Raw genomic sequence first — 22,958 nt, 5'->3', positions numbered from 1 at the left:
AACTTGTGTCATAAAAATATTGGCTAGAACTGGTGATACTGGGTTGCTCATGCTTAGGCCATTTGTTTGTATATAGTTTTGGTTGTTGAACATGAAGTTTGTCTTTATCGTGGTGAATTCTATTAGGGTTGCTAACTGGTTACTGGGAATTTCTATGGTTGGGTTAGGGTCTCGGATATAGAGTTCTAAGGCTATCTTGCAGGCTTTAGTGGTTGGAACTTCTGTAAAGAGGGATATAACATCGAAACTGGCCATTAAGGCTTTATGATTAAGTTGATTTAGATTAGACTTGAAATTAAAAGAGTCTTTGATGAATGAGCTGGCTGATGTTACATATTTGGAGAATGCCCATGCTATGTATTTACCAAGATTGTAATTAAACGATTCATATGTGGACATTATTGGTCGTAATGGATAATCTGATTTATGAGGTTTGGGGATGCCATATATTTGCGGTGTGCGTGAGTCAGTTTTACGTAGGTAGGAGTAAAGTGTTTGTGAAATTGTGTTGGCTTTTTTCATTTGTAGTAGTAATTTGTTTAGTTGCATCTCGTGTGTCTTTGTTGGATTTGTGTGTATTGGTTTAAATTTGTTCATGTCTGATAGGATGTTATTCATTTTTTGGATGTATTCATTCATGTTCATCATGACTATAGCGTTACCTTTATCTGCTTTCAGAATTTTTATGTTTTTATCTGGTTTTAGGTTTTAAATGGAATTAATGTCTCTTTTTGTAAGGTTGTTTTTTAGTTTTCTGTTTTGTGAAATTATGTTGATGGTTTTGTGAGACAATTCTTTGAAAAAATCGTTTAAGATGTTGTTTTTAGGTGTTTCTGGAAAATATAAATTTTTAATTTTACCTGGGAAGTTTGGCTGTTGGATGTCAAAAAAATTATCTAAGTTGTCTTCTTTCTGTTGGTTGTTTTTGGTTGTTTCCTTGTTTTTGTTTTCTGTAGAAAGTATCACAAGTCTCCTAGCTTGATCTTCCAAACATGTTTTGATTTCTATGGTTGGAATGTACCTGGGTGCTATTGCGAAGTTGAGTCCTTTGGGACTCAGCACATGAAACAAAACAAAATCTCAAAATACTAAGAAACCAAATAAACACAGCCATAAAACTATGCTCACCAGATAAAATTAACGATGAATTAGACAAAATAAAACAATACTTCATCAACATCAATAAGTTTCCTCCACAAACCATAGAAAACATTATACGCACACACCTAGACAGAAAGCAAAATCAACCAACTAAAGTAAATATATCTCACTAAAAAAAAAAATATCATTTAAACCATATACTGCTGTATACCATATATTCCTGACATCAGCAAACAAATAACCAACATTTGGCAAAAATTAGTAACAAAATATGACATTACAGTTAATACCAAATTTATTCTAAAACCAGGCACAAAACTGAGGTCTATACTATGTAAAAACTACACTGACAAACACCACACCAACATTATTTATAAAATACAATGTGATAACTGCCACGACTTCTATATTGGAGAAACAAGTAGAAAAATGGAAACCAGATTCAAAGAACATAAAATGTCACCTTCACACATTTTCGAACACTGCAAGTCAAATAAACACAACATAACCATAGAAAACACTCAAATACTAAATAAAGAAACAAACATAAACAAACGCAAAATTAAAAAAGCCTTACTTATACAACAACTTAAACCCAAAATAAACCAATATAAAGGAATGCCATTATACCTATATTAATATAATAAAATAAATAAAATTATATATTCAAACATCTAACACCGCCCTCTACATTCCGATACTCAGTTACACAACCCCTTTCAAACATGTGGTCAGCTTCCGGTCAGTTACTTCTTTCTTTGTGAACCTGACGATGACCGAAGAAGGTCGAAACGTTGTTCGCTCTTCTATGTAAAATATTTTCTCAACCCAAACAAGCCGTTTTTGCACATAAAGTTATTCGTTAACACCCTATGTTGCTGGAATCTTTGTCTACAGACAGAGACCTGCCTACTTGACTCAGGGCAGGGTGTATGGAGGTCAATAAACCTCTGTTCCATAAAGAATAAAAACATGGTCAAAAACAGAAGGAGTCTTTCTCCCATTGTCATCTACATAAATAAAAACGGCCACTTTGATACAGTTGAACTGTTGGGGTTTTCACTTGATTGTGGATGACAATTAAGGATTTGATTGATTCTTACCATTCTGTGTGTCTCTTCTTACAGGAAACATTTCTGAAACCTGCTGATGCAGTCACCTTTTGGCAGTTTTCTTTGTACAAAAATGATAGGTTGTGTGATGGGCAAGTGCATGGAAGGGGGGCACTGCTGGTCAGTCAGTAAGTGCCCCACCCTGTCTTTGCCATTCAATATGCACTTGGAAGCCATAACCATCCGTGTTTCCTTGAGTTGTACCATCACTATTTGTTCTCTCCACCTGTCTCTTGAAGAGACTTATAATTAGCCAGACTTTGATGCCTTCACTGAGCAGTTACCATCACCCTTTTTAATCCTGGGAATTTTAATGGACATAACCCCCTCTGGGGTGGACTGATATTGATGAGGAGGGGTCATTCCATAGAGCGTATGCTCTTGGATCGTAACATTTCTTTCATCAATTCTGGTTCTTATATTTATTTTCATGCACCTAGTCAGTCTTTTACTGTTATTGATCCCTCTGTCTTCTCCCCTTCACTTTTAATTTTCTTGGTGGGTTGGCAGTAACCCATGGGGCAGTGAACATTTTCCTGTCATTTTCAGAGAGACTGGCTGTGGTCAATGCCACCCAAACTATTAGTCTTTATGGAAGATGGAACAGGCCAACTAGTCCTTTTTCACTGCTCTCTCAGAACTTGATCATGCTATTATCTGTAAGCCATTGAAAGATAACTGCATAGCAGCAGTGACTGACTGTATTGTCCAGGCAGCTGCTCAGTTTATTCCTATAATCTTAACGTGTTTTTCTCAGTATCCTCGTTCATGGTGGAATCCTATTTGCCACATGGCATAGAAGGATAAAAAAATATGAATTAGGGATACCTTTAGTGTAGGTATCCCACATTGTAAACCACATTACTTTTCAGTGGGCCCATATACATGCTTAGCAGGTGAGACATCAAAGCCAGAAGAAATCTTGAAATAAATACACATCTAGCATTTCTTCTACCACCAGTTTCAAAGTTGTATGGGAACAAGATTCAAAAGGTTACTGGACAGTAAACTTCTGCATCCTTTTGATCTTGCTCTCTGATGGCCAGCTGATGCTCAGAGCATCACTGATACTTTTGGTGAAAGCTTTTCTCATGCGTTTAGCACTTCTGCTTCATCCCCCACCTTCTTAGCCATCAAGACATAAGTAGAGCAATAACCTCTTTCCCTTTGGGCTGATCATCAGTATGACTATAATTGCTTGTTTACACTGGTGGAACTCAAGCTTGCTCTTCATCAGTCTGGCAGAACATCGGTTGAACCTATTGATATTCACTACAAGATACTTCGCCATCTCTCTCCTAACTCTCTTGCTAATCCTTTGGTTGTTTTTGACCAGATCTGGCAGTAGAATGTTGTTCTTGATGCTTGGCACCATGTTGTTGGCCCTCCTTTTTCCTGAGCCTGGGAGGATCCCAAGATTCTTTCAAATTACTCTCCAACTGATTTGACAAGCTATCTCTGCAAGATTTTAGAGAGGATGGTCAATGATAATCTTGTTTGGTTCTTCAAATTAAACAACCTCTTCTCGCCCACCCAGTGTGGGTTCCATTGACAGTATTCCACCATGGATTACTTGATTTGACTTGACACGTAAATTTAGGAAGCTTTTCTTGAGCGACAACATCTTGTTTCTGTATTCTTTTATTTTGAGAAAGTTTTACGATACTATGCAGAGGTATGGTATCCTGTGGAGATCTCCACTCATACAGATTACATAGACATATGCCAATTGTTATTAAACATTTTTAATGGACTCTCGATTTGAAGATCGTGTGGGTTTTACCTTCTCCTGTTCTTTCCCACAGGTACTTAGAGTCCCTCAGGGCTGTGTCTTGAGTAACACACTTTTCATTATAAAGATTGATACCATCAGTGGTCTCTCTGTTGACAACTTTTATATCTCATGTCAGTCATCAAGTGTGAAGTGTTTTGAATGACAGTTTCAGTCATTTACTGAAATGGACCACAGCAGACGGTTTTACCTATCCTCATTCCAAAACTGTTTGCATGTACTTCTGCTGCTAATGTGGTATTCACCCTAATTCTGAGCTCCATCTTGGAAAAGTTGTGCTTCCTTTGGTGCCCAAGACAAAGCTCTTGGGGCTTATATTAGATCATAAACTGACATCTTTCCACAAATCTAACAGCTACATGTCAAGTGTACAAGGGCACTCAACATACTCTGTGTCCTCTCATCCACCTCTTGGGAAACAGCTCAATATTCTGTGCTAAAAATCTACTGTACCTTCATTTCATCAAAATTGCTATGGGTCTATGCCTCTGCCAAGACCATGGCCTTGAAGATGTTGGACCCTATTCACCATCAGGGTCTTTGGCTCTGCAGAGGGGCCTTCTGCACTTCTCCAGTCCAAGAGTTTGTATACTGAATCTCATGAACTACCTCTACAACTTTAATGTTTGCAATTGTCTTTACTGTACTCTTCAAAACTTCAATTATTACCACAGCATTCCACCTGAAGTTGTGTTTTCCTTTCTAAGTGGCCATGCTTTTTCAGAATAGAGGGTCTGCTGTTGTTTCTTTTGGTCTTTGTATCCAAGTACAGTTGGATGAATTGGGTCTGATCTTGTATAAACTTGCTATATCCACTGGCCAGTTCATTCCACCACGTTCTATAACTATTCCCAGATGTGACCTAATTGGAAATATTACTTGCTATTTACCAAACATCTTTTGAACCATCTTTCCATTCCCATTTATACAGATGGTTTGGTGCTAGATCTAATCACAAGAAATTTCATTCCTAGCTTTGAATGTACAGATTTGGCGATTGGTTGCTAGACCTAATCGCAACAAATCTCATTCTTGGGTTTGAATTTTGAAGACTGTTTATTGGCTGCTAGACCAAATCACAAGAAATCTCATTCCTTGGTTTGAATCTTTTGGGTATTGTTGATTAGTTTGCTAGATCTAATCACAAGGAATCTAATTCTTAGCTTTTATTTTTTTCAGGTTTTGTTGATTGGCTGTTAGATTTAATCACAAGGAACCTTATTCCTGGATCATCCTTTCAGCGTCGCCACTCGTGCTTATCCATTTATCTTGTTACCATGGAAACATTTTGTTCCGAACCAAATCCTCAGAGGAAAAAGGGAGTTCCTCCAGGTAAACTGTTTTCAAATAGTACTGAAGCTTTCAGTTGTTATAGAACTTTGTAACATTCTGATTTCTCAAGTATCATGTTTTTCAACATGATTGATGACTGATTGTTTGAGTTAATTCTATAATGAACAATATAAAATAATTACTGTGTTGGCTTTGGTAAGAAAATAAATTTCCGTGTTGTTGGGTGTTCTCATTTAATTTTGAGTTAAAAGCATTTAAATTATCACATTGTAATAAAGATTTTTCACTGAAAATGATTGGTGATAAAAGAATATTTACTAATAAAAATTTTTTAAAGAGATTGACCGTAACAATTCACCATAAGAGCTCAGAGCTGATTGGCTAACATAGAAGTCATCTCAACTGAAACGGGCAGTGAAACATAAGAATGTGATATTTATAGGATGGGTTTAGTTCTGTAAACAAAATACCAATAGAAACAAACTTTATGTGGTGACATACACGATGTTTATAAATATTCATGTACTGATCCAGTTTAGTGTTTCCTGACCATTATTGTTCCTTTCAACAAACATTTAGTGCTTGTGTCCCCCTCTAATAAATTTTTAATACAAGTACCAAAACAATTAACAAGATGTATTAGGGTGGGCATTGTTTGCTTCAAATACTCCCATGCCATGACTCCTGTTCAAACATGTTGAAAGAAAAAACATTATTTATTATGGTTTAATTTTTATAAATGTAACTTTGAAACCATCAAAACATTTCTCTCCATTCCAAAATTTACTGACCCCCTCAATTTTAAAACTTTTCACTAGGGGTTTTACTAACCAGATAGAGAAACTTATTCAGTCCATAATAATCTCCCAGTAATCTTAGTGGAAGCTATTTCAAGTTATGTTTATAGGCTTGTCCTCAATATCTAAGTGCTCATTGTTGAAGTGAGTGAAATGTTTGTGTGTGTACATTCTGGGAACATCTATAATATTAGAATTATCACAAAGTTAATGTTTGTGTGTGTACATTCTGGGAACATCTATAATATTAGAATTATCACAAAGTTAAGAGTTCAAAAGATACTAGAAATGAAACACTTTTGAATAAAGCACTATTTTTCTTCATAAGTAAAAAGAAGAATTATGATATATTTGAAAGTGTTTGAGTATTTTTTACTCTACTGTGAACAAGGTAGCATTTTTGTTCTTTGTAGGTCAGCTGTCACCTTGCATATCTCTGAACTAAAGTATATTTATATATATAAATGAAAGTATCCTGTAAAATGAAAGTAGTTACCCTATTGCATCAGTTATCTTTATTTTTTTTAATGGACTGATATGTTCTCATTTCCTGATAAGACATTTACATTCAGCTATGCATGAAATGAGTGTATGGAGTTGAAATGTGAGATGCTTGTAAATATATTAAACAGGACTTTTTTATGTTTACAGTAATAAAAAGAACACAAGCTTGTTTGTAATGTTTCTGGTTTGCTGGTTTGTTTGTTTTTTATCTTACAGCTAAAACCCATCTACTTGTCCAGTTTGTCCAAAGCAATGGAAACTGGAACTTCTTTACTGTGCCAATATTGTATACTATTATGACCTGTATGATGGACAGGGTTGATGAGGTAGAGTAAAACAGTGTAAAATTACTCTTCAAATTAATTAATTATTTAAATGACAAAATTTAATTGTAAACTTGTAGTCTGTACCTTAGTTAATTTTTGTAAATTGTATGGAAATTTGTATTTTAAAATGTGTATGGTTTATGTTTGTCAGTCTGGTGATTAATCTGTTTCAGTGGAATTTTCCAAAAGTCTGTTTTGTTTTAAGTGATATGTAGAATGTGTACAGTGAGTAGTGTGTGTTTGAGGATTTTAAGTCTCTGTCTATAATGGAAGACAGTTTTTTAATTATAAAAATTTGTTATGACTTTATGGTAGCTTAGTTCTTGTTCAAGTTTTAGTTTTTAAAAGGTGTTTCATAGTTTGTGACAAAGTAAAGGTTTCCTTTAAAAGTATTTGATAACTTGTATTAACTGTTACTGTTTCAAATTATTTGATAACTTGTATTAACTGTTACTGTTTCAAATTATTTTATTTCCATTTCATGACTGTGTCACAAAGGTTGGTAGAAATATTTTTTTTTGTAATTAATAAATGTAACAGATAAAAGAACTTGCAGTTAAAATCCTTGAAGACTACTTTTTGTGGCCACCACCAGATGGCAGCTTGCATTCATTAAATGAAGATATGTTAGCATCAGCATTAAGATTGTGCAACAGTCCTCATGTGCAAGAATGTGACACTGGAGCTTTCATCCATCGTTTGTTATTCATCAGGTTAGGGCCACTTATTTTTTCAGATATGTTTGGGGTGTTTTTGCATTATCAGAGTTTTACTTCCAGAGGCTGACAGACACTAACTTCGTCAGGTTGTTGAAATATTATTAATTATTTAGCCTGATGAAGACAAATGCAGTTAACACATTGAGTGAAACTTCCAAGGTGTTGTTGTCAACAGCAGAGTGGGAATAAACTGACATCCTGTTTATCCATATCTCAGTATAGATCCTTATAATCTGGAGACAAGAATAATTTTTATTTAAATAGCTAAATTTGTGTTAATCAGTTCAGTTTTGAATTAAGTAATTCTGTATTTATATATTTATGTAAGTCCTCTGGTGGTTTAAGTACTGGACATGCAGTACAAAATCTTAGGTTCAGTTTTGAATTAAGTAATGCATGTATTTATATATTTATGTAAGTCCTCTGGTGGTTTAACTAAGTACTGGACATGCAGTACAAAATCCCACGTTCAGTTTTGAATTAAGTAATGCGTGTGTTTATATATATATGTAAGTCCTCTGGTGGTTTAACTAAGTACTGGACATGCAGTACAAAATCCCATGTTCAGTTTTCTGGTGTTGGTATAGTATAGTTAGCCCCTGTGAAGTTTTGCACCTAAACATATATATATGTATGTATTTATGTTGTTTGTTATAAGAAGAAATAATCCAAAACAAAAATTAAAAACTGCAACAGTTGAAAGGATACCAGGGTACATAATGTGGGATATAAAATGTATCCTAAGTGACTGTAGAAGTGGGACTGCTGTGGGAATAAACTGTCAATCTTTGTTTAGACTTGTTTTTGGTTTTTACAAACTAACATTAGTCACAGGTTTGGAGTTACAGTGCTTTGTTTTGATTTAATTTTGTGTTACTTGTCAGTATTAATATTGTCTTCACATCCATATAATCTGCACATGCACACAATGTTAAATATTTTTGTATTCAGTAGTAATTTATGGTTAATTGTTTTTTTCATGTTCTAGATGTGTAGTAAGATCCAAGATGCAGATCAGCTGGACTCACAAAATAATATTGACTGGTACTCTGGATTCTAACCCTGAACTGGACTACCTGACAGAGCTTCTGAGAATGGCAGAGGAACAGTTTTCTTTGGCTGAGAATAACTTACTGAAAGCTGCATCAAACACCCCAGTACATGGTACTTTTAACAGTTTTTGTATCTTACTAAGAGTAAGGTAACATTAAAACCTGTTTGGAAGTTGAAATAGTACCTACAAATGGAACTTAAAAGACCATTTTAACATTTTTTTTATGAATTGGTAATTCAGAGTTTAAGCATTTAAAAAGAAAAAGACAGAGGCATAGTTAACGTGAAACATTACTTAACTGCCAGGTATACTTCATGCTCTGCATCGAGTCATGACAGATAAACCTGAAGCCCTGAGTCATTTACTAGAATCAATTCCTGGAGATGAGCTAACCCTCATAAAGATGCAACATTTGATGACAAATGTGTTTGATCTCTGTGACAACATTGTGAAGCTGATGTTAGAGGCCATGGGCTCAGGGAGTGATGTAAGCAAAGGTTAGCATCTTATTTATTTACTGTTACTGAATGTTATCATATTGATAAAGGAATTTGAAGTCTGTTACCCAGGTAATTTTAATTTAAATGTTTGTCATTCACAAAAGTAACTGTTAGTCCTAGTTATAATATTGTGTATAGTTTTAAAACATGATGGTATTGTTTATAACTTATATATTTGAGAAAGGCTGGTATGGGTAGTGAAGGTGCTAATAGAGGAGTGAACAATGTTTCGATCTTTTTCGGTCATTGTTAGGTTCACAAAGAAAGAAAGAGGTAACTGACCAGTAGCTGACCACATGTTGAAGGCGGTTGTGTAATTGAGTGTAGGAATGTAGAGGGCGTTCTTAGATGTTGGATATATTTATTAATATAGGCATAAAGGTGTTCCTTTATATTGGTTTATTTTGGGCTTAAGTTGTATAAGTCTTCTTTAATTTTGGGTTTGTTTATGTTTGTTTCTTTATTTAGTATTTGGTTGTTTTCTATGGTTATGATGTGTTTATTTTATTTGCAGTGTTCAAAAACTTGTGAAGGTGACTTTTTGGGTTCTTTGAATCTAGTTTCCATTGTTCAACTTGTTTCTCCAATATAGAAGTCGTGGCAGTTATCACGTATTTTATAAATAATGTTGATGATGTATTGTTTTTAACTGTCAATCCCAGTTATAATATTGTGTATGGTTTTGAAACATGATGGTATTGTTTAAAAATTTTTCTAGTAAAACTAATACTGTAGAAAAAATGAACTATTGTGGTAACATATATATATATATATAAATTGTTCTTCACTCTTAAAAGCTATGTATTTAAAAATAAACACCCCAAGGACTGAAATGTTGTACTTGTTCTAAACAGAAATCGTACTTATTGTAAAAGCCGTAACTTGTAATAGAATATATTTAATTAGTAAGTAAGTTCAAAACAAAAGTGTTATATAAATAAATGTTTATGTATGTGTGTATCTGCTTCATGTGCATTTTATTGATCAATCAGTACCAAACTTGAAACAGGATAACATGAGGAAGGTTATTCACAGAATTCTTGAAAACAGTACGTCTTTGTTTTCAGTACTGGTACCTTTATGTATTTATTGTTTATTGTATTAAGTAAAAAAATAGATGCACGAATTCCAATCCTTTGTAACAAAAAGATTTATATTTCACTCAGATACGCCAACTTAGTGATTCATAAGGGTATTGTGAAATTATTTATTGGAGAGAGGAAATGTATATATCTATGTATTGTTTTATATAAAAGTTTCTATAATATATTTTTTTCTGTGTTCTATTTGTACAGAGGTAGCACCATCATTTGAAGAGATGGGTATTTCTCTACAAAATGTGGCTCACAAGTTTCGGGAAAACCAGATCTTGGAGGATGATCCTGCTCTGCCCCATGATTACCAGCTTCTGATATCTTGTTGTTGGCAGTCCATTAAGGTTGGTAGATAAACTTTTGTGGTTCTTGAGTAATTTTTTACAGTTTTTAAGAACCATGAATTGAGAAATCGGTGATAAGAACCCTTTTGCTTAATCACAATTAATATATACAAATCAGATGTCTTCAGTGATGTTGAGAAAACTCACTTATAGAGAAAGATATACATGTAAAAACGGTTTATTTGGATTGAGAAATTTTTTATGTAGAGGAGCAAACAACATTTCAACCTTTTCTCAACCCAAATGAACCGTTTTTACATGTATATTTTTAAACCAGATGTCTTGTATTATGTAATAATCTATTTTATCAATCTCTTTATTATGTAACCAAGCAGTTTAAATGATGTAATGCCAATACTTATATTATGGTAGTTTTATAAAGAATTACCAAAGTGTAAAAAATACTGTTTAATTATCCTGGTGTTTCTTTTGTGTACTTTAATACCACATAGTTCTTTATCAACAAATTCCATCAAGCTAGAACATTTATAGCTAATGTCAGTACTAAATATTATTGTTTATCTTCAGATCTATAATACTTAGTAACTACGTTTCTCTTTCATCTAGGAAAGTTGTTTTTTTCTGGCCGATCTTATTACAGTCATGTTTACGGAGCACCCTAAGCTGAAACATTTTATTGACCATGCCTTAGTACAAAAAGCTGTAAACTGTATGGTTTCTGTCCTGATGAGATGTCGGCACAAGGTTCTTTTCATTTTATGTTAACTAGATTAAAAGTTTTACGGTACAAATTGTATGGAAAATGGAGAGAAATTGCTACATGAATGTTAACAATAAAGAGTATTAGTGACAAAAGTTCATTACAATAAGATAAAAAGATGAAAAGGTTATGATTAAGTGCTACTGCTGAACACTTTGATTTCTATTACAACAAATCTACGAAGAATAGCCATTGCCAATGTTAGACCACACATAAAGACTTCCACAGATCTTATTTTGCTTGTGGACATGAGCTGATATGACCATTTTAATCACATCAAAGGCTTCAAAAATTCATTGGAACTGCATAAAGGACTTTCACAGGTGTGAGATTATATAAATGATGATGTTTTCCACTCTTTTAACCATCCTTATAAACCACAGCTCTTGATTTAGAGTTTTGGTTTGACCATTCTTATAAACCACAGCTCTTGATTTAGAGTTTTGGTTTTTCCATTCTTTTGACCATCCTTATAAACCACAGCTCTTGATTTAGAGTTTTGGTTTTTCCATTCTTTTGACCATCCTTATAAACCACAACTCTTGATTTAGAGTTTTGGTTTGACCATTCTTATAAACCACAGCTCTTGATTTAGAGTTTTGGTTGAGAGCTGTTTGAATATTATGTTTCAACAATTTCTGTTATGTGTTTTATTTAAATGATTCCTACCTATTAATGTACTACTGTAAAAATTGAAGGCTATCTAGCTCGTGATAAAAGCCATACTGAGAGATTATAGGAATATAACAACAATTACAACTGAAGAAAAGATCGTCTGTAAAATGTAATTCTACAAAAATGCATATTCTAACTGAGGAAAAAATTAGGACACCCTATGAAAGCCTGTGTATTTTTGTAACATTTTTGGATATATAAATATTTAATCTCAATTTTAACAATACTGAGAGTTTATAGGAATATAACTAAACAATTAAAACTGAAGAAAAGACTTTTCAAGATCTTCTGTAAATGTAATTATACAAAAATGCATATTCTAACTGAGAAAAAAGTTAGGACCACCCCCCCACATTTATCCCCACTTAAAATGGCTCAACTCACACACAGGTGTATCACACCAGGTGCACATAATTAGAAGATTGTTACTCAGCATTTTGAATGAGGTTTGCCCTATTTAAACCTCAGACATTTAGTTTGGTGTGCTCCTAACTGTTGAAGTGAGAGTGAGCACCATGGTGAGAGCAAAAGAGCTGTCTGAGGCCTTCAGAAAGAAAATTGTAGCAGCTTATGGGTCTGGTGAGGGATTTAAAAGATCTTGAAATCAGCCATTTCACTGTTCGGAAAATAGTCAACACGTGGAGGGCTTTCAAAACAACTGCCAACATGGCCAGCTCTGGTCGTCCAATCAAGTTCACCCCGAGAGCAGACTGCAAGAAGCTAAAAGAGGTCTCCAAACACCTTAACATGTCACCACGGGACCTACAGCAGGCTCTGGCTACTGTTGATGTGAAAGTGCATGTTTCTACAATCAGAAAGAGACTGCACAAGTTTAACTTGCATGGGAGGTGTGCAAGGAGGAAACCTTTGCACTCTAAGAGAAACATCAAGGCCAGACTGAAGTTTGCCAGAGTGAATGTAGACAAAGACCAGGACTTCTGGAATAATGTTCTTTGGAGAGATGAGTCCAAAATTGAATTATTTGGACATCAGAACAGAGGACACGTTTGGCGTAAACTAAATACAGCATTCCAGGAAAAGAACCTCATACCAACTGTGAAGCATGGAGGTGGAAGTGTCATGGTTTGGGGCTGCTTTGCTGCAGGAGGACCTGAACAGCTCACAATCATAAAATCCACCATGAATTCTACTGTGTATCAGAGGGTGCTTAAGGATCATGTGAGACCATCTGTACGAAAATTAAAGCTGAAGCGGAACTGGTCCCTGCAACATGAAAATGACCTAACACATTCCAGTAAATTCACCAAGGACTGGCTGAAAACTAAGAAATGGAGAGTCCTGGAATGGCTGAGTCAAAGCCCAGATTTTAATCCCATTGAGATGCTGTGGGGTGACTTGAAATGGGCTGTACATGCAAGAAACCCCTCAAACATCTCACAGCTGATAGAATTCTGCATTGAGGAGTGGGACAAACTTTCTTCAGACCGATGTCAGAGACTGGAAGATGGCTACAAGAAGCGTCTCACTGCAGTTATTTCAGCCAAAGGGGGTAACACTAGCTATTAGGGGGTAGAGTGTCCTAACTTTTTCCTCAGTTAGAATATGTATTTTTGTAGAATTACATTTGCAGAAGATCTTGAAAAGTCTTTTCTACAGTTTTAATTGTTTAGTTATATTCCTATAATGTCTCAGTATTGTTAAAATTGAGATTAAATATCTATATATCCAAAAATGTTACAAATATACACAGGCTTTCATAGGGTGTCTTAATTTTTTCACATGACTCTATATTCTCTTTATTGTTTTTCCTTCTAAAATGATGAGAATGGTTAAACACAAAATAATATATAAAATTATTGCCAAAGAATTTGCCAGCAACTGTACTTTGGAAAAATGTGTTACTGAGCACGTTTATTTTGTTTCTTTTCCCAGGTTATTAAGCCTTAAAGGTACAAATGTGTAAAGTGTCATACCGAATGTACCCTAATGAGTAGATGTTGTTAACAGTATTCTTTGATAGATTATTTCGTCAAGTATTCATGATGAAACTTTGTAAAGTGGACAACAACTGCCTGTTGTGGAGACACGAGTGTAGAGGAATGACATTTTATTACACACTGACCTGAAGACAATAGGCGGAAGACTTTCGAAATGTCATCCTTTAAACTAGTTTTTCCACAACAGGCAGTTGCCATCCACTTGACAAAGTTTCACCATTATTCTTTTATGTTTTGTGTTATCATATATGTGCTGCACATCTTCAAAGTATTTGTTTGTGATACAGTCGTTCATAATATAATTAAATGAGTAGGTAATTTTAAAGAGAAAACCTGCTTTGAGTATCAAATAGTTGCCTGAAAAGAACACATTTTTATAGGGAGCCATTGAAGCTTGTAGCTCTGCACTTCACCAGGTATGTGCTTCACTGCTGAAGTCTTCTGACATAAATCTTGCAGCATTACCACAAAAGACTCTGGAAAAGGTAAGTTTCCAGGGATTGTATCATCTTGATATTTCTAACCGTATTTCACAACTTTTAATACAAAGAATATAATGCATTTTGTTAGTATGTAGTAATCTAAAGAGCTTAAGAAGGGAAAATGTTTTCACATTTTCTCAGCTAAAGATATTAACACAGATTCACTGTACCGACAAGTATTTTGTAATACAGGTAAAAGTGTATTAAAGTATATATAGTATTTGAAAACTATTAAATAAAGGCATATTACCATAATGTTTTGGAACAACATGGAATCTCTAGGTCCATCTTGGCTGTACCATCTTCTAAACTAAACTAAAACTATTAAATGAATTTAGAAAAAATTCTTAAAGCTGATGTCATTCATATAGTTATCAAGTTTTCTTTAACTTCATTTAAATTTATTGCTTCCACAATATCCAAAATCCAACCACCCTGTTAGAAAAATAAAACTGTCTTAGCTGAAGATGACTCCTGCACTGCCAAAATTTATAGTTGTGTTACAACCTTTTCAGACTTGTATTCAATATTTTTGTAAATACAATGTGAAATCATATTTGCTCTACCAGTAACAACAGCACACTGCTTATTAGGCCTTAGTGATTTTACAACTATTACACCAAGATCCCTTTCAGTCATGACACTGTTAAGGTTATTCGCATCCAAATTATACTTATAATTCAAATTATGATAACCCTGGTTCATTTATAATAATTAAACGTTGTCTGCCATTTATTTGCCTAACTCGCTAATCATGTAAATCGTTTTGTAAATCAAGAGCATCCTCTTCACAGCCAGCATCATCCAAGACCTCAGTGTCATCTGTAAGTTTAATTAATTTATTGATTATTTGTTTATCTATGTCACTGAAGTGATCTAAACGTTCTACAATTGATCCCTGAGGTACCCTACTTGTGACATTGATCTGCTTTCTTACATTCAGCCACTCTTCTGTTGAATTTGCTAACTTATCTCCCACACCTATAAAGATAAATTTTTACAAGCTTTTATGTGCCATCTTGTAAAATGGTTTTTGAAAATCCAGATACACCAAATCTACATCCTTACCTTCATGTACAAAAAAAGTAACCTTTTCAAAGAGGAAAGTCATCCTGAATTGTTTTCAAAACCTTTCTCCCTTATGGTTTGACTTTAACATTTACCAATCTTTATGCCTGAAATTAAAATCACCCATAATTATGACTCCATTAATGGCTGAGACCTTAATCTCATTGTAAAAATTTCTCACTGACTTCATAACCATCTGGCAGTCTGTAACAAATATCCATTAAATGCCTCTTCCTTTTATATCCAGTAATAGAAACCCATATGTCTTCAATCTCCTTATCATTATTTTTAATATCCTTAACTTGCAGAGAATGTAACTCACATTTTGGCCTGCCATGGCCAGGTGGATAAGGCACTTGACTTGTAATCTGAGGGTTGTGGGTTCGAATCCCCATCACACCACATATGCTCACTTTTTCAGCCTTGGAGCATTATAATGTGATGGTCAATCCCACTGTTCGCTGTTAAAAGAGTAGCTAAAGAGTTGGTGGTGAGTGGTAATGGCTAGTAAAGATAGCCCTTATGTAGGTTTGTGCAAAATTCGAAAACAAACAAATTCACATTTTACATATAAAGCCACTCCCTCCTCCCACTTTTCTACTGTTAAATAGTCTAATTCTGAGGAAATTTCTGTCATAAAAATTATTTATATTTAATCATGTTTCAGTTATTCACATTATATCAAAATCGTCTACTCATAACAAAAGTCATGTTTTATTATACTTCTAACGTTACAATGTTAACAGTTAAGACGACTCGTATAACTACCTCTATAATCATTTCCTATGCTGAACTGTTCTTATTCATTTTGTATTTGGTTTTTTGGCCTTGAAAACAACCTAGTTCCAGTTTAAAACCTCCCTTACAGCTGAGTTAACACTTGTAACAAACAAGCCAGCTTCTACCCAAATTCAGTTACGCTTGTTTTTCTTTACTTATTAATTAGCTCCTCTGAGCTACTTTTTCCTTCATCATTAGCTCATACATGCATCACATAATTTGCATTTTTACTAGCCCCCTTTATTTTATGTCCTATTCTGACAGTTATATCCTCCACCTATACCCCTGGGCAGCACAATGTGATTTTTATCTCCTAATTTACCCTGCAGACTATCCTGTTTACATGCCTTGTTTAAGAATCACCTATAACTATAACCTCCTTATCTGCATTCACTACTAAATATTAATATTTAATAGTCCCCCACTGGTAAGTCTGCAGATTTACAACACTAAAATGAGGGGTTCGATTCCCCTTGTTGGACTCAGCAGCTACACTGATGTGGCTTTGTTATAAGAAAACACACACACACACACACACTTTTACTATTTTATATAGTAGTTTATTAATAATAACTTGTCCACAAATTACAAGTATTGTAGTATGTGTAGTGTTGACATAATGTCAAGTATTGTAGTATGTGTAGTGTTGACATAATGTCAAGTATTGTAGTATGTGTAGTGTTGATATAATTAATGTCAAGTATTGTAGTATGTGTAGTGTTGACATAATGTCAAGTATTGTAGTATGTGTAGTGTTGACATAATTAACATCAAGTATTGTAGTATGTGTAGTGTTGACATAATTAATGTCAAGTATTGTAGTATATGTAGTGTTGACATAATTAACATCAAGTATTGTAGTATGTGTAGTGTTGACATAATTAACATCAAGTATTGTAGTATGTGTAGTGTTGACATAATTAACATCAAGTATTGTAGTATGTGTAGTGTTGACATAATTAACATCAAGTATTGTAGTATGTGTAGTGTTGACATAATTAACATCAAGTATTGTAGTATGTGTAGTGTTGACATAATTAACATCAAGTATTGTAGTATGTGTAGTGTTGACATAATTAACATCGCTATTGTAGTATGTGTAGTGTTGACATAATTAACATCAAGTATTGTAGTATGTGTAGTGTTGACATAATTAACGCCAAGTATTGTAGTATGTGTAGTGTTGACATAATGTCAAGCATTGTAGTATGTGTAGTGTTGACATAATTAACATCCGCTATTGTAGTATGTGCAGTGTTGACATAACAATGTCAAGTATTGTAGTATGTGTAGTGCCGACGTAATTAATGTCAAGTATTGTAGTATGTGTAGTGCCGACATAACGTCAAGTATTGTAGTATGTGTAGTGTTGACATAACGTCCGGTATTGTAGTATGTGTAGTGTTGACATAATGTTAAGTATTGTAGTATGTGTAGTGTTGACATAACCAACACCGCTATTGTAGTATGTGTAGTGCCGACATAATTAATGCCCAAGCATCAGTAGTATGTGTAGTGTTGACATAATTAACGCCCGCTATTGTAGTATGTGTAGTGTTGACATAACGTCCGGCATTGTAGTATGTGTAGTGTTGACACAACGTCAAGTATTGTAGTATGTGTAGTGTTGACATAACGTCAAGTATTGTAGTATGTGCAGTGTTGACACAATGTTAAGTATTGTAGTATGTGTAGTGTTGACATAACGTCAAGTATTGTAGTATGTGTAGTGCCGACATAACGTTAAGTATTGTAGTATGTGTAGTGCCGACATAACGCCCAAGTATTGTAGTATGTGTAGTGTTGACATAATGTTAAGTATTGTAGTATGTGTAGTGTCGACATAATCAACACCGCTATTGTAGTATGTGTAGTGTTGACATAATTAATGTCAAGTATTGTAGTATGTGTAGTGTTGACATAATTAACGTCAAGTATTGTAGTATGTGTAGTGCCGACATAACGTCAAGTATTGTAGTATGTGTAGTGTTGACATAATGTCAAGTATTGTAGTATGTGTAGTGTTGACATAATGTTAAGTATTGTAGTATGTGTAGTGTTGACATAATGTCAAAGTATTGTAGTAGTGTGTAGTGTTGACATAATGTTAAGTATTGTAGTATGTGTAGTGTTGACATAATTAACATCAAGTATTGTAGTATGTGTAGTGCCGACATAATGTTAAGTATTGTAGTATGTGTAGTGTTGACATAACGTCAAGTATTGTAGTATGTGTAGTGTTGACATAATGTCAAGTATTGTAGTATGTGTAGTGCCGACATAATCAACATCAAGTATTGTAGTATGTGTAGTGTTGACATAATTAACGTCAAGTATTGTAGTATATGTAGTGTTGACATAATTAACATCAAGTATTGTAGTATGTGTAGTGTTGACATAATTAACATCAAGTATTGTAGTATGTGTAGTGTTGACATAATCAACACAAGTATTGTAGTATGTGTAGTGTTGACATAATTAACACAAGTATTGTAGTATGTGTAGTGTTGACACATTAACACCGCTATTGTAGTATGTGTAGTGCCGACATAATTAATGTCAAGTATTGTAGTATGTGTAGTGTTGACATAACGTCAAGCATTGTAGTATGTGTAGTGTTGACATAATTAACATCCGCTATTGTAGTATGTGTAGTGTTGACATAATTAATGTCAAGTATTGTAGTATGTGTAGTGTTGACGTAATTAATGTCAAGTATTGTAGTATGTGTAGTGTTGACATAATGTCAAGTATTGTAGTATGTGTAGTGTTGACATAATGTCAAGTATTGTAGTATGTGTAGTGTTGACATAATGTTAAGTATTGTAGTATGTGTAGTGTTGACATAATTAACATCAAGTATTGTAGTATGTGTAGTGTTGACATAATTAATGTCCCGCTATTGTAGTATGTGTAGTGTTGACATAATTAATGTCCGCTATTGTAGTATGTGCAGTGCCGACATAATGTCAAGTATTGTAGTATGTGTAGTGCCGACATAACGTCAAGTATTGTAGTATGTGTAGTGTTGACACAATGTTAAGTATTGTAGTATGTGTAGTGTCGACATAATGCCCAAGTATTGTAGTATGTGTAGTGTTGACATAATGTTAAGCATTGTAGTATGTGTAGTGTTGACATAATTAACATCAAGTATTGTAGTATGTGCAGTGTTGACATAATGTTAAGCATTGTAGTATGTGTAGTGTTGACATAACGCCAAGTATTGTAGTATGTGTAGTGTTGACATAATGTTAAGTATTGTAGTATGTGTAGTGTTGACATAATTAACATCAAGTATTGTAGTATGTGTAGTGTTGACATAATTAATGTCAAGTATTGTAGTATGTGTAGTGTTGACATAATTAATGCCCAAAGTATTGTAGTATGTGTAGTGTTGACATAACGCCCGCTATCATTGTAGTATGTGTAGTGTTGACATAACGTCAAGTATTGTAGTATGTGTAGTGTTGACATAATGTTAAGTATTGTAGTATGTGTAGTGTTGACATAATGTCAAGTATTGTAGTATGTGTAGTGTTGACATAATGTCAAGTATTGTAGTATGTGTAGTGTTGACATAATGTCAAGTATTGTAGTATGTGTAGTGTTGACATAATGTCAAGTATTGTAGTATGTGTAGTGTTGACATAATGTCAAGTATTGTAGTATGTGTAGTGTTGACATAATTAATGTCAAGTATTGTAGTATGTGTAGTGTTGACATAATTAACATCAAGTATTGTAGTATGTGTAGTGTTGACATAATTAATGTCAAGTACTGTAGTATGTTTAGTGTTGACATAATTATGTCAAATTTTGCAGTAGGTATAACATTAATATAATTAGTGTTGAATGTTGTAGTAGGTATAATGGTAATAGAATTTCCATATCAATTTATTGTAGTAGGTTGTGTTGATTATACAATTCCTCTATTACATCTTGTAATGGCCAGGTGGTTAAGGCATTTGACTGGTAATCTGAGGGTCATGGGTTTGAATCCCAGTTGCACCAAACATGCTTACCCTTTCAGCTATGGGGGTGTTATAATGAGAAGGTCAACCCCACTATTTGTTGGTAAAATAGCAGTGCAAGAGTTGGCAGTGAGTGTTATTGACTAACTGCCTTCCCTCTACTCTTACACTGCTAAATTAGGAATGGCTAGCATAGATAGCTCTTGTGTATGTTTGTGCAATATTTAAAAACAAACAAACATCTTGTAATAATTACATTAATATAATTTAGCAATTTAAACTAGTAGGTTTTGTTAATACAATTTCTTTATTGTGTTGTAGTAAGTTGTGTTGATGATATAATTTCTCTGTTAAACGTTGTTGTAGTTTTATTGTTAATATAATTGCTTTGTTAAATATGGCTTTTTTTATTAGTTGCTTCATTCTTGAAGTATATTGAAGTTTTTCCCTACAAGACTAAGCTATTGTTATTATGTGTGCTTCTTTTACAAGAAAGTGAAGAAATCTATTAGGCCTAATATTAATGTCTTGTAACAAGCAGAATTGTAATCATTCTTTATTTGCTTGTAGTAGACATATACACCACAGCTGTTGTTGTTGTAACAAATGGTTTGTATAAACGTTGTGTTCAGACCATTACTGTGTGTATTATACCCCAGCCAGCCTGAACAGCTCTGGATTGACTGAAACGACATAAGTAATTGGTATTACAAATATAGTAAGGTTGGAATACAAGTTATACTCTCTTCTAATTCTCGAAAATTTCTAAGGGACTAGACCAATCATGTACTGTTTAGAAATGTATAATAGACCTAATACTAATCTGATAACAAGACCCCATCATGTACTGTTTAGAAATGTAATAGACCTAATACTAATGTGATAACAAGACCCCATCATGTACTGTTTAGAAATGTAATAGACCTAATACTAATGTGATAACAAGACTCCATCATGTGCTGTTTAGAAATGTAATAGACCTAATACTAATGTGATAACAAGACCCCATCCTGTACTGTTTAGAAATGTAATAGACCTAATAGTAATGTGACAACAAGACCCCATCCTGTACTGTTAAGAAATGTAATAGACCTAATACTAATGTGACAACAAGACCCCATCCTGTACTGTTAAGAAATGTAATAGACCTAATACTAATCTGATAACAAGACCCCATCGTGTACTGTTTAGAAATGTAATAGACCTAATACTAATGTGATAATAAGACCCCATCGTGTACTGTTTAGAAATGTAATAGACCTAATACTAATGTGATAACAAGATCGAGATATTCAAAATTCAAGTTTCAACCACTGCTGCTACAGTTACTGCAAATACTAACAACTTTTCTGGCTCTTTTGTAGTTTTAGTTATCAGTAAATGTTGAATTGACACTTTGAGACTTTTCTGTATTGCTGATGCCTTTCCTTTTCTCAGGTATCATTATCAATAAGTGATAGATGAAACCCAATGTGTACCATTTAACACTCCATGATTATTTCCTAGTAAAGAAGTAACTTTAGTGTTGAGTTTAAATAGATGTTTTTGCAGAAGTAGATACTTTGAAATTCAGATTTTTTCACAACAAGTTAGTAAAACTGCAGTTGTCACAATTTTTTCAGGGTTACATTCAAGATGTAATTAAACTATTTTATTTTCAAATATTATACATTAATCTTGACATCAAAACACAGATGATAAATGAATTTTTAATATCATATCAGTTTTAATTCAAAAATGAAGTTGCAGAATAGTTTCAATCACACTTTGTCTGCATAAAGTGACATTGTGTAGTTGACTTTTACTGTTTTCTGTTTTTCTTATTATCCCTCTGTGATGTTTAACATAAATTGTTTAATGTTATAGGCGTTCTTAAGGCATAATATAATTTTTATAGCCCTTCACCTCCACAAATTATATTTCTTATTACACCATGGATAATAAATAGAAAACCAAAATTTTGCTTTATCAAATACTTGTAGTGCTAGCTCGTACCCAATAGAGATTTTTAGTTATTTTACTTACAGGTTCGTGAATAAGTTGCTATCACTAAGCTCAGATTGACTAGCTAAAGGAGTTCCTTTAAAGCAGTTATGGTATAGTTAGAAAAATCAGTTGAATTATATCAGTTATATGTATTATTATTATGTTCACTTTTAATAAGTGAATATCTGAAATAAGTTCTTAATGTATCATTATTATCATTACACAAAAAAGTAGGCTTAGGTTTTTCAGGTAGGCTGACAGCAAAATAACAAAAACCCAATGTCGGTACTGAATTTCTTGTTTTAAATGTATATTTATTTTATTTTAGAGTAGGTTAATGGTACCAATTATGTAAATGATTTCTTGTGAAATAAGCTTGAGAAAAACTTGTTTGTACATCATGCAATGCCGTTATTTTGTTTGTACATCATGCAGTGCCGTTATTTTGTTTGTACATCATGCAGTGCCGTTATTTTGTTTGTACATCATGCAGTGCCGTTATTTTGTTTGTTACAACATTCAGTGGCATTATTTGTGTATTATGTCATTGTCATAACTCATGGTATGTCATTCATTGTCGTAGCTTATGTGTTACGACATTCAGTATCATAACTTTTATGTTACATTATTCAATATTTTTGTCTCCTTGTATTCACAGACAAATCCATTAGTAAAAGTA

The 22,958-nt window shown here is 33.6% G+C and overlaps 1 protein-coding gene across 4 annotated transcripts in view; it reads left to right on the top strand.

Annotated features, from left to right (window-relative positions):
• LOC143226789 (tRNA (32-2'-O)-methyltransferase regulator THADA-like) overlaps positions 1-22,958 on the top strand; it is a 69,252-nt gene that overhangs the window by 25,195 nt on the left and 21,099 nt on the right. For all 4 annotated transcript variants that reach the window (XM_076458200.1, XM_076458202.1, XM_076458201.1 and 1 more), the window contains 8 exons: positions 5,185-5,337; positions 6,816-6,925; positions 7,466-7,638; positions 8,633-8,808; positions 9,004-9,195; positions 10,494-10,636; positions 11,204-11,341; positions 14,371-14,475. In XM_076458200.1, the coding sequence (XP_076314315.1) occupies positions 5,185-5,337; positions 6,816-6,925; positions 7,466-7,638; positions 8,633-8,808; positions 9,004-9,195; positions 10,494-10,636; positions 11,204-11,341; positions 14,371-14,475 (1,190 nt within the window). The remainder of the gene's footprint in view (positions 1-5,184; positions 5,338-6,815; positions 6,926-7,465; positions 7,639-8,632; positions 8,809-9,003; positions 9,196-10,493; positions 10,637-11,203; positions 11,342-14,370; positions 14,476-22,958) is intronic.

This window comes from Tachypleus tridentatus, chromosome 9, assembly GCF_004210375.1.
Source record: "Tachypleus tridentatus isolate NWPU-2018 chromosome 9, ASM421037v1, whole genome shotgun sequence".
NCBI classification, from domain to species: Eukaryota; Metazoa; Arthropoda; class Merostomata; order Xiphosura; family Limulidae; genus Tachypleus; species Tachypleus tridentatus.
This window is presented reverse-complemented; position numbering and strand designations above follow the sequence as displayed.